The following is a 15,230-nucleotide window of genomic DNA, read 5'->3' as shown; positions in this document are numbered from 1 at the left end:
ACCTCCTGGGTCCTCGCATCCCCGCCCTCCTTGGAGACTTCACCTGAACTAAGAACACACTGCCCGCTGCCCCGGGACCGGGTAACACGACCACCAACCCTCCCGCTAACATTTAAGGCCGCTCTTCACAACCGTAAAGTGAAAGGCCCTGTATCCAGTTCAAGGAACGCTGGGCAGGGAAGGGTTCGCATTGACAAAGGAGCTCCCAGCTCATCTCACAAGTAAGACTGGGGTAGCAAGCGTTAAAACTGGCTTCTCCTGTTTCAACGGAAAGGTACACGAGGTGTTGTGCTGAGCACTGAGGAGGAGGTGGTGAGTGACAGAACGGACTTGTGGGCTGGGGAGGCCGACTTAAACCCTCAACCAGACGCAGTTGGTCAGAGACTGTTCCCTGAGGAAGGGAAGTTTCAGCTGAGATTGGAAAGCTGAATGGATGTTCACCAGGCAAAGGCAGGAGGGAAGAGTTCTTCAGGGAGTGAGAACAGTACATGCAAAGGCACTGTGGCAGAGAAGGTGAACACAGGAGGGACCAAAAAAGGGTCACTGTGGCCAAATAGCAAGCAGGAACACATTTAGTTTTTCATTTGTGCCAGGTGCCATTTTAAAGGCAGCTGATTCACATGTTACCTCACCTAACCCATGATTGCACCTGAACTTGACAGAAAGCACTGAGGCACCAGGACAGTACCTAACTAACCCAAGCTCACTTCAAAGCAAAGAAATTATTTCTTCTTTTTTATCTTCCCTGAAACAAGGGCATGCATACTGGCTGGGGGAGGGGGGAGACATGAAAAACTCGTGAATCAAATTCACTGTGGAGTGAAAGTAGTCAAGCCAGTTCTCACTACGGTCAGTTGAGAGACTAAAACCGTCACTTTCCAACTAGGTGTTTTCATGTTGTAAGACGTAACCACAGTGAAATGTTTTGCAGGAGACGATTAATTCCCTTTTTAAGAATCGGTGCCCATGTAGTTAAGTTCAAGTTGAAAAGAACTAAAAACACTTAGTGGAAGTCATTTGAATAATGGTTAAAAAAAAAACTTTTCCCAAATTCCCACAGGAATCATACACTATTTTTATAGGTAGAAAAAAAATAAGGCAGAGACAAGCTAATACAATGACAACCTAATCAACAAATGGGCAAAGGACTTGAGACATTTCTCCAAGATGAACCAATGGCCAATAAACACAGAACAGATTCATGCCTTCGTGAGTCAACAAAGAAATGAGACACTGTCTCATGCTAGACTGGGGCTCCCCAACCCCATTTCAATGTGAGAGGGATTCCCCCCACCCCCCTGGAACACCACGCAGTTCTTGGGACCCTAGCAGGGTATCCGGAAACTGAGTTCTGACTTACCCACCCAGACACAGCATGGGATCCTGCAGGCGAGGGCTGGGTCCCACAAGACCACCCCCAGGCCGCTGGCTGTGCTTCTAACCACCTGCTACGGTCTGGAGGTTCCAATGACCCCTTAGGCTCTTTTAATTTGCCAGAGCGGCTCACAGAACCCGGGGAATAAAGGACACAAGGCAGCATCCAGACGCACAGAGACAGGGGACGAGGTCTGGCAAGAGGCATGGAGCTCTGATGCCCTTGCCAGGTGACACTCTCCCGGTATCTCTCCCTGTTCACCACCAGGAAGCTCTACAAACGCACTCTTCTGGGTTTCCCAAGAGGCTTCATACTTGGTCACGCCTGACTAAGTCATTAGCCTAGGCCAACTGAGCCTCCTGCCCCCAACCTCTCCTCCCAGAGTTGGAGACTGAAAGCTCTAACCAACCAACCAACCAACCAACCAACCACAGGGTAGGGCCGGCCCCACCTGTGGGTTTAGCTGTGAGCCGGAACCATGGAGGAAGACGGAAAGCACATGAGGAATATACTTGGGTAATCCGAATGACCCGTATGTATTTCTTACAAATCTCAGGACCGCACGTACCCCTGGGGACAGGTAGAATCCGAACATGACAGCATCCTCATGTACCGCCCGTCGGAATGTAAAGGGTGCAGATGATGTGGGAAGCAGGCTGGCAGGTCACTGAGCACGGCGTTTCCACAGGACCCAGCGATTCTCCTCGGTAGTACAGCCAAGCACACACATCCACACAAAAATGTGTACGCAAATGTTCACAGCCGCGTGATTCCCAACAGCCAAAAGGTAGAAACGGCCTAAGCGTCCATCAACAAATGGACAGAGGAGCAGACTGTCGTCTATGCATCCAGTGGAACAGTACTCAGCCACAAAAGGGAACGAACCGCTGGCCACACCACCACTTGCATGAACCTAGAAAACACTGCTAACGCCAAGACGCCCGTCTCCAAAGAGCACATACTTCACGACTCCACTCCTATCAAAGTCTGGAAGGACATCCACAGAGACAAAGTGCATCGGGGCCTGCCTGGGGCTGGGGGCAGGTAGGCAGGATGGACACAGTGGGTAACAGCTCAAAGGCAAAGTGTTTTTTTTTTTCTGAGATGATGAAAATGGCCTAAAATGGACCGCGGGGACGGTTGTACGTATCCGTGAGTACACGGAGAACCACTCCACTGTATGGCATGCGAAATTTACGTCAAGAGAGCGGTTTTTAAAAAAGAACCATAAATCGGGGCGCCTGGGTGGCTCAGTCGGTTAAGCGTCCAACTTCAGCTCAGGTCATGATCTCGCGGTCCGTGAGTTCAAGCCCCGCGTCGGGCTCTGGGCTGACGGCTCAGAGCCTGGAGCCTGTTTCAGATTCTGTGTCTCCCTCTCTCTGCCCCTCCCCTGTTCATGCTCTGTCTCTCTCTGTCTCAAAAATAAATAAACGTTAAAAAAAAAAATAAATTAAAAAAAATAAAGATAAAAAAGAACCATGAAAAGCCCCCCAAACCAGTACGAAAATACTCCCCACTCAGTTGAAGGAATTTAGCTCCTAACAGACTTTATGAATCACATCTCAGATTAGCAAACAGTAGAATGTCTATTACCTGGAGTCTGTAGGAAACAGGCCCCTTTTACTGCCAGTGGGAGGAAACAAATGTGACCTTCTTGGAAGAAAATTTAGCAAAAGTCACCAATTAAAGTAATACGCCATTTGCCTCAGCGGCTCCGCCGGCAGGAAAGAGCCCACGGGCGCCCTCGCACGGGTGTGCACCAAGATAGGCCAGGAGAGGTGCTCGCCACAGCCCTGCTTAAAACCGAAGTGCAGATGACCTACGTGTGCATCACCAGGGGGTGCGTGAGTGAGTTAGGCTGCGTCTGTCCTGTGGGCCAGCACGTGGCCGTGAGGAAGGACGAGGTCTGTGCTGTGATTGTTGTGTGCACTACCACGTGGCCGTGAGGAAGGACGAGATTTAAGTGAGACCAGCTGGGCAGCCAACAGTGTGCCTGGCGTCACCCACTCATGTTAATGGCCAACGTGTACACCATAGACAGATCACGCGTACGCGATTTTTTGCAAGGATACCTGCGGAAATGTAGACCTTTCCGGCTCCAGACCCTACATGAATGGCTATTCCCCTAACTGGGATACACCAGGAGAAGATGTCTGGGTGGGCAAGGAGTCTAGCTTTGAGCTGGTACAGTCCATTTGGGAAAGGACGTGGCGGGGCTCGGTGCAGGAAGACTGGAGCCACGTTCGGCATATTTCCAAGCACTGCTGAAATTTCTTATCGTGCACGTGCGTTGTGTGTTAAAATTAGTTGTGAATAAGTTACACAGTAAGAAAAAAGAGATACAGAGGACCCCAACCCTGAGCACCCGAAGCCCATCAGTGCGCGACTCTGGCCACTGTACCATGCACTGCTGCACGCTGGGGTGGGTCATGAGTCCAGAGCGAGCCCGCCAGCTTCCTACGGAAAAGGAGTATTTACCAAACAACAGACATAAAGCAAGACGTGCTGTGGATCTGGTCCCAGCTGAGTCCCAGCTCTGACTCCCCACACTGGCCTTCAGACTCGGGGGGGGGGGGGCGCTCCTGCACCCCGTGTGTGCCGGACCCCAGCCCTTGGCATGCCCCGCCCAACGCCACCCAGAGGTCTGGGTGCTGGCTCTTCTGCCCCGGGTCTTCCCTTGGTGCCGAGTTTCACCTCCACCGTGTTTGCTTCTGCCTGCCTCTGAAAGGCAAGAGCGTGGAACAACTCCCCCGCTTGGACTTTTCTCATTTCCTTTTCTGTGGAGTTCTTGTCAGCACTGCTGGATCCCTGCACGCCTTCTTCGTCCACGTCCTTCACGCGGTTTCTCCCGCCCAGCCCCCCGCCCGGCCCCCGGAACGGCAGCCGACAGGCACTGCTCCCGGGTTCTCCCCCACCTCGCGGACTGGTGGGTCCCCGAGCCCTGCGGCCGCGAGCCCGGAAACGGTGGCAGAGGCCTGAGGCTGCGGCCACCTCCCCGTGGCTCACAGGACAACGTCTGTGGCGGCAGCTCGCTCCGTGATCCGGGGCCCTGACTCCAGTCCGAAGCACGCCTCTGGCAGGCGCTTCGGGAAACAGAACACCAACCAGTTCCACCGTGATGCCTGCCATCGCGGGGCCCACGGCAGCTCAGAAACGCCGCAGCTCGAAACCCCTGAACGGTTGACTTCCCCCGCCCAGGAAAGGCCCAGAGAACTTAGCACAGTTGCCTCAATCCACACTTCTGGTCTCTTCTTCTTATAAGCCTGCTCTACTGTATTTTTGAGGTCTCCAAATAAAATCTCCCTTCTTTTTTTTGTTAAATTTTTTTTAACGTTTATTTATTTTTGAGACAGAGAGAGACAGAGCATGAACAGGGGAGGGGCAGAGAGAGAGGGAGACACAGAATCTGAAACAGGCTCCAGGCTCTGAGCCGTCAGCACAGAGCCCAACGCAGGGCTCGAACTCACGGACCGTGAGATCATGACCTGAGCCGAAGTCGGACGCTTAACCGACCGAGCCGCCCAGGCGCCCCTAAAACCTCACTTCTTAAATACTATTTCCATGCCCTGATCTCCTACATGTGGCGATGTGACCGCAGTGTCATCGCCTCACCGTGCCAGCCAAGACCTGCCTGTGCCCCTGCCACATAAGAGGCTCAGTCCCGTTCCAGGCCCCTGTGCCAACAAGTCCCTCTGGCCAGAGCGCCCTTCCCCTGGACTTACGGGGCTGTCCCCCTCCGACAGGCAGGTCTCCCAGACCACACCACCTCTGGGAAGTCCTCCCTGACCGCCTAATCTGAAGCAGCCCTTCCGGGGCTCCCCCACCTCATTTCCTGCTTCACTTCTGTGTATGTTCATTCCATCCTGTTTACTCTTTAAATCACCACCCGAAAACACCTTCCTCGGCCTTTTATCTCCATGGCGTCTACACCCGCTGTGAGATCCTTCGTGCGGGCAGGGCTGTCCTGTTGACAAGCCCATGCCGGAGCCGGCCACGGGCGGGTGGCACACGAGACGAACACCTGTTCACTGAACACGAGTGGACACAGTACGCGTGACGTTCCCGCCCTACATTCCTGAAGACAGCATCTGATGAGGTTAAAAATCACCATCAAGGGGCGCCTGGGTGGCTCAGTCAGTTGGGCGTCCGACTTCAGCTCAGGTCACGATCTCGCAGTCCGTGAGTTCGAGCCCGGCATCGGGCTCTGGGCTGATGGCTCAGAGCCTGGAACCTGCTTCCAATTCTGTGTCTCCCTTTCTCTCTGCCCCTCCCCCGTTCATGCTCTGTCTCTCTCTGTCTCAAAAATAAATAAACGTTAAAAAACATTTTTTTTTTTTTTAAAAAAACAATACTTCTGTTTCAAAACCACAAAATACTTTAGGAGATTAAAGGATACCTAGGTAGTTCAGTCAGTTAAGTGTCTGACTTCGGCTCAGGTCATAAACTCATGGTTCATGAGTTAGAGCCCAACCTCAGGCTCTGTGCTGACAGCTTGGAGCCTGGAGCCTGCTTCAGATTCTGTCTCTCCCTCTCTCTCTGCCCCTCCCCTGCTCATGCTCTCACTCTCTCAAGAATAAACATTTAAGAAATTAAAAGAAAAAGAAATAAAAATAAAATACAAAGGTCCACCATAATATTAAGAATGAATATCAGTGGGGCACCTGGGTGGCTCAGTCGGTTGGGCGTCCGACTTCAGCTCAGGTCACGATCTCGCGGTCCGTGAGTTCGAGCCCCGAGTCGGGCTCTGGGCTGATGGCTCGGAGCCTGGAGCCTGCTTCCGATTCTGTGTCTCCCTCTCTCTCTGCCCCTCCCCCATTCATGCTGTGTCTTTCTCTGTCTCAAAAATAAATAAACGTTAAAAAAAAAATAAAAAAAAAATCACCATCAGTTTTGAAATGCAATCTTGAAAACAGGAGTTGAACACGACAAAAAGTCTCAGAAACGGACGCGGTTCTGTAAGAGCAAGCAAGCTCCTCGGGGCAGTCTGGGAAACTCTGCCACCCTCGTGTCCAGAAATCAGAGCTCAAGCCAGGTCTGTGTGCTCGGAATCGCTCTGGTCCTGCCACGTCTGTGGACAAAACCACGCCAACTACAGACGTGGGAAGGGCCGGACCCGGGATGTGTCACCAGGCCCCAGGCAAGTCTGTGTGCACCGCACGTGAAGGGAGACGAACTCAGAGCAGATGAGGCCCAAGGAAAGAGCTTCAGCCTGGATGGTGATCCCCTGTCCTGGGGAAGCATCAGTGATAAGGGGTCGCCGGTGAGAAATGCTGTCTCTTCTGAACCATGTCCAGCTCCCTTGTATCTCTGCCCAAACCTGTTGCTAACAGGTAACCTGGGCATGTGGCATCCTTGCACCGTCAACAATAAATTCATCCAGACTCTAAAATGGAAGCCCTCTGACCGTATGTAAAATGAGAAGAACTGTTTTCTCTACAGGCTGAAGACGTGTCCCAAGATCTGATAAAATACATTTTTTTAAAAAGCGCTCTCACAATTGCCCAACAACAATCATTATTACATTTTAGGTAACGTATCTTTCCCCCTCCAATTAAAAATTTCTGTAGAATCACTAAAACGAAGTAAGACCCTCTAGAAAAGAGTGTCAAAAATATAGCTAATACTCATCAGATGACGATGGGGGCGTATGAAAATACAACCCTTACATATAATTGAGTGGCACAACCCCAAAGGGACCTCAACTTCTGATTCTCTGACCTCAGGCATTGACATTATTCTACGAACAACAACAAAGCAGCTATAATAATGGAGAACACTGGAGCACAGACCAGTCACGTCTGCAAAACACATACAGTGGTTCTTTGATGAGGTCAGTCAGCAGTGACAAAACACATATTTGGTTCCACAATTCAGTTCAACCCACGTGTTACCTCCTATGCACCGGGCACAGCCTGGGATGATCAAGTCATAGACACCACTCTCAAGGAACTTAGATGGAGACTAAAAACAAACCAAACAGAGAAAAAAGATTTGCTGAATCTAATGTGTGGAGTCCTCAAAAACGGACAGGCACCAATGTCTCCAGCAGTGTTGCTGGCACTTTGCACTTTTTCCAAGAACACCATCCTGCAGTTCACAAAAGACAGCAGTGTGCTAAAGAAAAGTGTTCTTTTCCTTTTGGAATCGATGCCAAATAAACCATGCTGGACAAACAGCATCAAGTAAATTGGTGATGTTTAAAAACAATGTTTCCAATATAGAAGGGTTTGCGTTACTACAGAAGACAAAATAGTAAGCATCACGTCCTATAAAAACACACAACCGCAACACGTTATGTGTTTCAAGATCCAAAGAGGCTGTAATAGGAACAAGTTAACAGTCACGGAAAGGGTTACACACTGAACAACCAAAAAATTTTTATAGCAACTGTATTATCCGATGTCTTAAGAAAAACCTTTTGAGGCCATGCCTCTTTTTCACTCCACAAATTTCCTGGTGCCAGAGGAGAGGGCGTGTGAAATCATCCCACTGACTAGAGGCATTGATCTTTAACAACTTGTCCACAAGTGTCAGCAGTGGTATTTCTTCACTGAACAGGGTTTTTAAAGGTAAGACCACACCACGGTTTCAGGAAATGCCGCGAGGGCGCCCAGGTTTCGAATCCCAGGAAGTGAGTTTCAAATCTGGGCAGTGCCATGGGACCTCGGGCAAGCTTCTAAACCACCCTGGGCCTCAGTTTCCTCCTGTGTGACAGAGAACCACACCTCCCATCTGCACTTAGATCAGCAAACGTGTGACAAGTTTCTTAGGCATTGCAGGCATTCTGTAAATGCTGGCAATTAACACGGTTGTTACTGCTACCTCTCCTCTACCTCCTGGGTTTGTGCAAAGTTGATGCTCAGCGGTACTCAATTAGATTCAGTAAAGGCCAACAGGAAAAGTCACCTAATAACCTAGTTAAGATATTTTTTAAAAAACCCTCATACAACTGTCTGGCAATAATCGTTATGACATCTGGGGGTAATCTATCTAGTCTTTTTCCCCAGACGAAGAATTGCCTCCAGAATTACTAAAGCTAACACAGAAGAGTGCTCTCTATTCAGCCAGAAGCCAGTCGGGGAGGCAGACACGATGAGAAGCACAGAGGTAACTGAGAACACGACATACGCAGAGCACGGAGACGCTGACGGCAGTCGGCACTCCACAAAGCCACGCAACAATGCGAAGGTACGTAAAGCTGCTCAACCGTTCACTTAGAAATGGTTGACATTCCGGGTTTCACATGATGTGTATTTTTCCACAACGAGATAAAATAAAACCACAAGAACTCCAAGAAGTCAGGGCTTGGACAACCTTGTGTCCTGGGCACCCAGAACGCCTCTGCACATTCCAGACCCTCTGTAACCACTCGGTGGATGAAAAGTGGAGACCACAGGTCTGGTGAGGGGACCTTCGTACCTGTTCTGGTTTCGACCTCAGTGCAAGCAATGTGCCGTGACGGTTTACTGCTGACGCCCGGGACATCAGCGTGGTTCCCAGATCCCTCCATGCCGGTGGGCTCTCAGTTCCCACCAAGATACCCATGTGTCAACGAAAAGCAAGTCGGGGGGCTGCGACCTGACCGGTGCTGGAAACGTAAGCAGGGTCTCCCTGGAGTCACCCACGGCGGATGGGCCTGGAGCGGCTCGTCGCACCGGCGACACGGGCAGACTCAAGTACTCAGGTTTCCCGTCCACAGCATGGTGCCAGACCTTCACGTCTAAAAACGGGCTTCGAAGCTCAGTAAGAAATTCCAGTAAGACAAAAGTGTTAGCATTCATTCAGCTCCTTGCTGGCCCGAGAAAGAATATGACCTGGCGGGCTACCCGTTATTGCCGCCCACTAAGCGCAGCCCTGGAAGGAGGGTGCGGCGACCTATGAATCAGGGACTCGTGGCCCAAACAGGTCACCGTCCCAGCTCCTCGTGCTCCCCTGCCGATCTCACTTTCTGTCCCCGTCCCCGAGACAGATGAAAACCAATGCTTTCCAACCTGTCTAAACTCACCTGTTGAGTCAGCACTGTTGTTTCCTGGAGACACCAACTTCCTTGCGTCTGGAGCTCCTGTAAAAATAAAAACATGTCCTGTGATGAAAAACCATCTGATATTTATCTGAGGCCCCTGGCATCGGGTGGTGGTGCTGCGGGGGGAAGGCGGATGTCCACAGCAGGGTCCACTTTTGCCACTGTTGCTCTGAAACGTACCTTTCAAGTAAGTGTCAGTAAAAGCGGGGCCGTGTGACTGGAGTCCTTCAAGACAGAAAACACGCAGCTCATGTAACCAACACTCACGCAGTACTTGCTATGCACCAGCTACCGAAAAGTCGTCCACCTGCCCGCGGACACGGCGAGGAGCGAGACAGAAACCAATCTTTGCTACTGACCCCTCTGCTCGGCCGAGCACCGTGGACCGCCCAGGAGGTCCTGCACCACCAAGACCCCCGACTTTGGACAGCAGAGAGCAGACGACCTGGGTAGGATTTTCTTTTTTTCCCCCATCTCACCTCTGGCAAACAGCGGTCTGTTCTCTGTATTTTAGACTTTGTCGTTTTTTGCTTTGTTCATTTGTTTCTTAAAGTCCACATGTGAGTGAAATCATATACTTTTCTGACTTACTTCACTTAACGTCATACTCTCTAGCCCCATCTGCGTGGTTGCCAAGGGCAAGAGTTCACTCTTTTTTACGGCGGAGGAATATCCCATCACGCGCGTGCGCACATCTTCTCCGTCACCTGCCGAGGGACACTTGGGCTGCTTCCGTATTCGGGCTACTGCAAATAATGCTGCAGTGAACATAGGGCTGCATGCACCTTTTCAAGTAAGTGTCGTTCTCTTCTGATAGACATTCAGAAGTGGAATTGCTGGCCATAGGGTAGTTCTATTTTTAACTTAAAAAATTTTTTTTTTTTAATGTTTATTTATTTTTGAGACAGAGAGAGACAGAGCATGAACGGGGGAGGGGCAGAGAGAGAGGGAGACACAGAATCGGAAGCAGGCTCCAGGCTCTGAGCCATCAGCCCAGAGCCTGACACGGGGCTCGAACTCACGAACCGCGAGATCGTGACCTGAGCCGAAGTCGGACGCTCAACCGACTGAGCCACCCAGGCGCCCCTATTTTTAACTTTTTGAGGACCCTCCATACTGTTTTCCACAGTGGCTGTACCAGTTTGCATTCCCATCCACAGTGCATGAGGGTTCCTTTCTCTCCACATCCTCACCAGCACCTGTCTTTTTTGCCTGTTTCTAGCCATGCTGACAGGTGTGATGTGGTTTTTCCTTGGAGTTTTGATTTGCATCTGATGAGTGACGTTGAGCATCTTTTCGTGTGTCTGCTAGCCATCTGGATGTCTTCTTTGGGGAAATATATATTCAGGTCCTCTGCCCATTTTTTAATTGTATTGTTTTGGTGTTAACTTAAGGTCTTCATCTATTTTGGATATTAGCCCCTTAGGATTTTCATTTTTAATTGCAAGCCTTCTCACAGAAGTGCGATTCTTTTAATTTCTAACTAGTACTCTAAGATTTGGAAAAAGTTTAGAAGAATTCTATGCCCCAGTTAAGCAACTTTTCAGAGGGGTTTATTCAACCCAGCTCTTGGTATCATGGAGTATAAAATATACACATCACATAGGAAGAGAGCAAGTATATTACCCACGAAGATAGCCCTCCCCGACCCAAACACCCCTCACAGCACAAGGTACGCAGTAATGAGTCTGAAGGATCTATTGTCACTGTGTGCGCACATTTCTTTCTCTTAATGAACTATTCCATTTGGTGTGAAGGTAAATCGGATGATCAAGGCCTGCAGACCGTCCTTCTCCCGTGTCTGCTAAGAGCAGCCTTGAGGGGGGCACTAGCATTCACGGACGAGTGACTCCCGGTGAAAACGAGGCAGTGTCCCAGCGGCGCGTGTTCGCCTCACTGTACCGTCCTCACGTATCCGGCAGCTGGTATCGAATGCTGGCCGATATTGGGAAGAACCTTCTGCACGCCAGGACTGCGGGGGAGCACGTGACTGGCACTGGCTCACCCAGCCCTGCCGACAGGTCCTAGATAGGAATACCATCGTCAGGGCCAGGAAGGGAGGTCCAGAGAAGGCCACCCCGCTAGAAAGGGGCAGAGCGTGGATGGGGACCAGGCTGCTGGACCACAAAGCCCCTGCGTTGAAAACCAACGGTTGATTTTCTGCTATAAACCTGCTTCCTTCCCAGGCTTCTTGGCTGTTGTGTTTCCAGTTGTTCAAACCCAGACCAAGAGGTCATGCCTGGACGACTCCTCTTCCCCACTCCCTCACCCAGTCCTCTGTTAGCAAAGGGGTTTCAGTTCCACCCCCAAACAGATAAGCAATACACGCATTGTCTACACTCCCAACACACCGTTGTCTTTCTCCTAGGCTACTGTTTCTGTGTCCCTGCCATTGTCACTCTTACGAGGCATCATTTCCTGGCAACCTTTTTTGCTTGATAAAGACACAAAAGCAGATGATCTTTGCAGTTCGAGGACCTTCTTCCTTTTTGCAGCCAATTACTTATGAAGCAGGTACCGTGGGTAGGCAGGTTTTGCATCCTAGGAGACAAAGATACCGAGCACCTAACTACAAAGAGGCTGATGCTTTCTGTGACGGAAACCAAACATTAACATACAATAATGTGCTGAATGGTAGAAAGTTACATTCATCAAGTGGTTCAGACTCACTGGGGATTAATTTAATCCCCTAACTGGCTGCCCAGGAGGGTGGTGTTTGGTGCCTGGGACTCACTTTAGAAAGTCCCAGTTACTAGGAGTCCCTCCCTGAGACTCGCCGGGGCTGAGAAATGTGAACTATGGCTTTCCTGAGAGTAGACACAGGTCATCAAGAGAGCCGCAAGTGGCCATCTCCGGGCAACCTGTTTGAACTCTTGACTCCCGCGTTTCTGGAGCCACCTTTGTTCTTGGACTTTTCTGTCCAAGACTCAACAGAGTCCCTTCTTTGCACTAAGGCTGTTCAAGGTGGGTTTCTGTGACTTACCACCAAGGGTCCTGATGGACGCCGCCCCCATCTATCCTGCTTGCCGCTTCGCTAACATGTCCACAGCCTTCCCCACACCTCCAACTGAAGATATTTACGAAACTACAGGGCAGACTGAAGGAGATTTTAAACAAGAATTTCAATGTTTTGATCTTCTCCTGCAATATTCCAGGTAATAGCACATTGGAGACTGAAGCTTTATTTACCCGCACAGCCAACACCACCTAAAGTGACCTAATGGCAAAATGGTTAATTAAGGGTTTGGATTTTAATCTCTGAAATCAAACATGTATGAATATATTCATACTTTGAATACATTAAGTAAGGTCTAAGCCTCCGTTTTTTTCATCTATAAAATGGGAAGAATACTGTCAGGATTCATCAGGATGAGGATTATCCTATTAGCATGACAGGACGTACACAGGAAACTGCCTACTGAAAACACTGTAAAAGCCCTAGTATGACTGTTTTTTGTTTTTTTAAGTTTATTTATTTTTGACAGAGACAGAGTGCAAGCATGAGCTGGGGGGAGGGCAAAGAGAGAGGGAGACACAGAATCCGAAGCAGGCTCCAGGCTCCGAGCTGCCAGCACAGAGCCCGACGTGGGGCTCGAACTCACGAACTGTGAGATCATGACCCAGGCCAAAGTCGGACACCTAACTGACTAAGCCACCCAGGCGCCCCGTGCCCTAGTATGATTGTTAAAAATTACTGTACTTCACAAGGATACTTTATACACATTACACACTCCACAGGAAGGCCAGGAAACATTTCCTTGTTTTGAGAAGTTCTCTACAGAACCGTCTTTTAGTCTAATTTCACAGTGACATTAGCCTCTGTAGACGGGGATTCCAGCTCCTGTTTGCTGTACTGGTTCATGAAATGAAGGCTCTCCTGCAGCAGAGATTCATTCCCAGATTTCCAAACAGCGCTCACCTCTAGTGAGACGTTAAGTAATAAACAGAACGGTCCAACAGTGAGTATTAAAACAAGGCAATCTGTTATTAGGGGGAAAAAAAAAAAAAAAAAAGAAAGCAAGGACACTGTAACCAGTTTCTCTGACCAGAAATTCACCGCAGAAACAATAAAGTTTACTTTCACAAAATAACAAATAAAAAAAATGGAGACCTGCCCTTATAAATACTGGTATAAAATTAGCACCAAAACAGACTGTTTCATTCCAGATTGTTCACCTTACAGTGAAACATCTCATTAGTATGGAAAATAGGATGGACGTGATTTACTGATCACCAAACTCAGGGCTGCAAAGCCCGCTCGGGACACGCACAATTCAGCACAGCAAACCAACAAAACAACCAGCCAAACAAACAAAAAGTATTATTGTCTTAACTTCACCCAGATAATTCTAGCCAAAGCAGGTGTTGCGCCTGAACCGCAGCCTCCATCCCTCGCTAAACACACAGCAGGTGGACGGAATTTAAAACTACGGAGGACTTGGGTCACTGAAAAGAACTTACCCTAGCTTCCCGACCACTGCCCGGTGACCCGACCGCGACAGTGGCTGACAAAGGGAACACGGAAAGCACGCGGCGAACCCCAGCTTCCCGGCTCTTCCCCAAAAGGACCCCCTCACCACCCCCACCCCGAGAACGACGAGGGCCCTGCGCCGGGGGCGCGCACAGCTGGCGGTGGCACGAGGGCTGCGCGGCAGGTGCGCGCCGGGGCAGGTGCCCACCGCGCGGGGCGGGGCGCATCCGCGGGGGCGCCCGGGGAGCAGCGCGCCCCCCCGCGACGTCCCACCTCGCGTCTGGGGGCCTCAGTCCGCGGCCGCGCAGCCCGGCGCTAAAGGGCTCCGCACACCCGGCGGGCACGTGTGCGCAGGAACCCGACCCAGCTTCCAGAAGGGGGGGGGCCCGGGGGCACTTACCCCCCCCCCCCCGGGACACACCAACTTCGGGGCGCGGGAAGGGGACAGGAAACCGCGAGCCCGCGCCTGGGTCACTCAACAGGTTACGCGCCCCTCCGGGCCTGCTACGGCGGCCGGCCCGAGCCTCAGTTTCCCCGGCCACGTCCGGGGGGCCCCCCGCGCGCACAACCTTCCCGGGGAGCCCGCGCCGCCACCTACCGTCCAGGCCCGCGCTGTCCACGGCGGCCTTCAGCAGCGCCAGCACCAGCAGCGCGCATAGGACCAGCGCGGCCCAGCCGCCGCGCGCGCCCGCTCCCATTGTTCCGAGGGCGGGACGCGTCGGCCCCGCGGCTCCCGACCGAGCGTCCGCCGCGCCGCACAGCCGCCCCGCTGCGCACGGGCGCCGGCCCCCCAGATGCCCAAATAGGGCGCGGGAGCCGGCTGGGGGCGGGACGGGCGCGCAGGGGCGGGGCTTGGCGGAGGGAGGGGCAGGGCCTGGTGGGGAGGCGGGGCGGGGGTCGGCGAGGGCGGGGTTTGGAGGAGGGGCGGGGCAGGGCCGGCGCGCGGGAGAGGGGCTGGGGCTCGAGGTGGGGCGGGGTCGGGAGGGGAGGCGGGAAGGGGCAGGGGCGCGGGGGGCGGGGCTTGGCTCGGGCAGCGGTCCCAGCCGGGCGCGCAGGGACGGGGCGGGGCGGGGTCGGGGGCGGGGCCTGCGAGGCAAAGCAGAGCGCGGGGGCGGGACCTGGCGGAGGCGGGACCTGGCGGAGGCGGAGGAGCGGGCCCGGGCCGAGTAGGAGGTGGAGCTCTGCTGGGGCGGGGCTTGTCGGGGGCGCGGCCCGGACACCCGGACGCTGAGGCGCCAGGCCCCCCTGCCTCGCGGGCGAGCCCCAGAAGCTTCAGCGGTTTCCTTTCTTCTCGGAAGTGGCGGTGTTGTTGTCGGGGACCGGAGCGGGCGCTGGGCCTCCGGAAGGAGTTGTTGGGTGGT

General features: G+C 52.2%; 1 protein-coding gene across 1 annotated transcript in view; it reads right to left on the bottom strand.

Annotated features, from left to right (window-relative positions):
* Window positions 1–14,673, bottom strand: part of TMEM123 (transmembrane protein 123) — a 58,620-nt gene extending 43,947 nt beyond the window's left edge. Inside the window, exons 1-2 of the mRNA XM_060604556.3 lie at window positions 14,468–14,673; window positions 9,381–9,437 (exon numbers count right to left, since the gene is read on the bottom strand). Coding sequence (XP_060460539.2) covers window positions 9,381–9,437; window positions 14,468–14,567 — 157 coding nt within the window. The 5' untranslated portion in view covers window positions 14,568–14,673. The remainder of the gene's footprint in view (window positions 1–9,380; window positions 9,438–14,467) is intronic.
* Window positions 14,674–15,230: the final 557 nt, after the last annotated feature.

The sequence above is a fragment of the Panthera onca genome, chromosome D1 (assembly GCF_046562875.1).
Source record: "Panthera onca isolate mPanOnc1 chromosome D1, mPanOnc1 haplotype 2, whole genome shotgun sequence".
Lineage (NCBI taxonomy): Eukaryota > Metazoa > Chordata > Mammalia > Carnivora > Felidae > Panthera > Panthera onca.
This window is presented reverse-complemented; position numbering and strand designations above follow the sequence as displayed.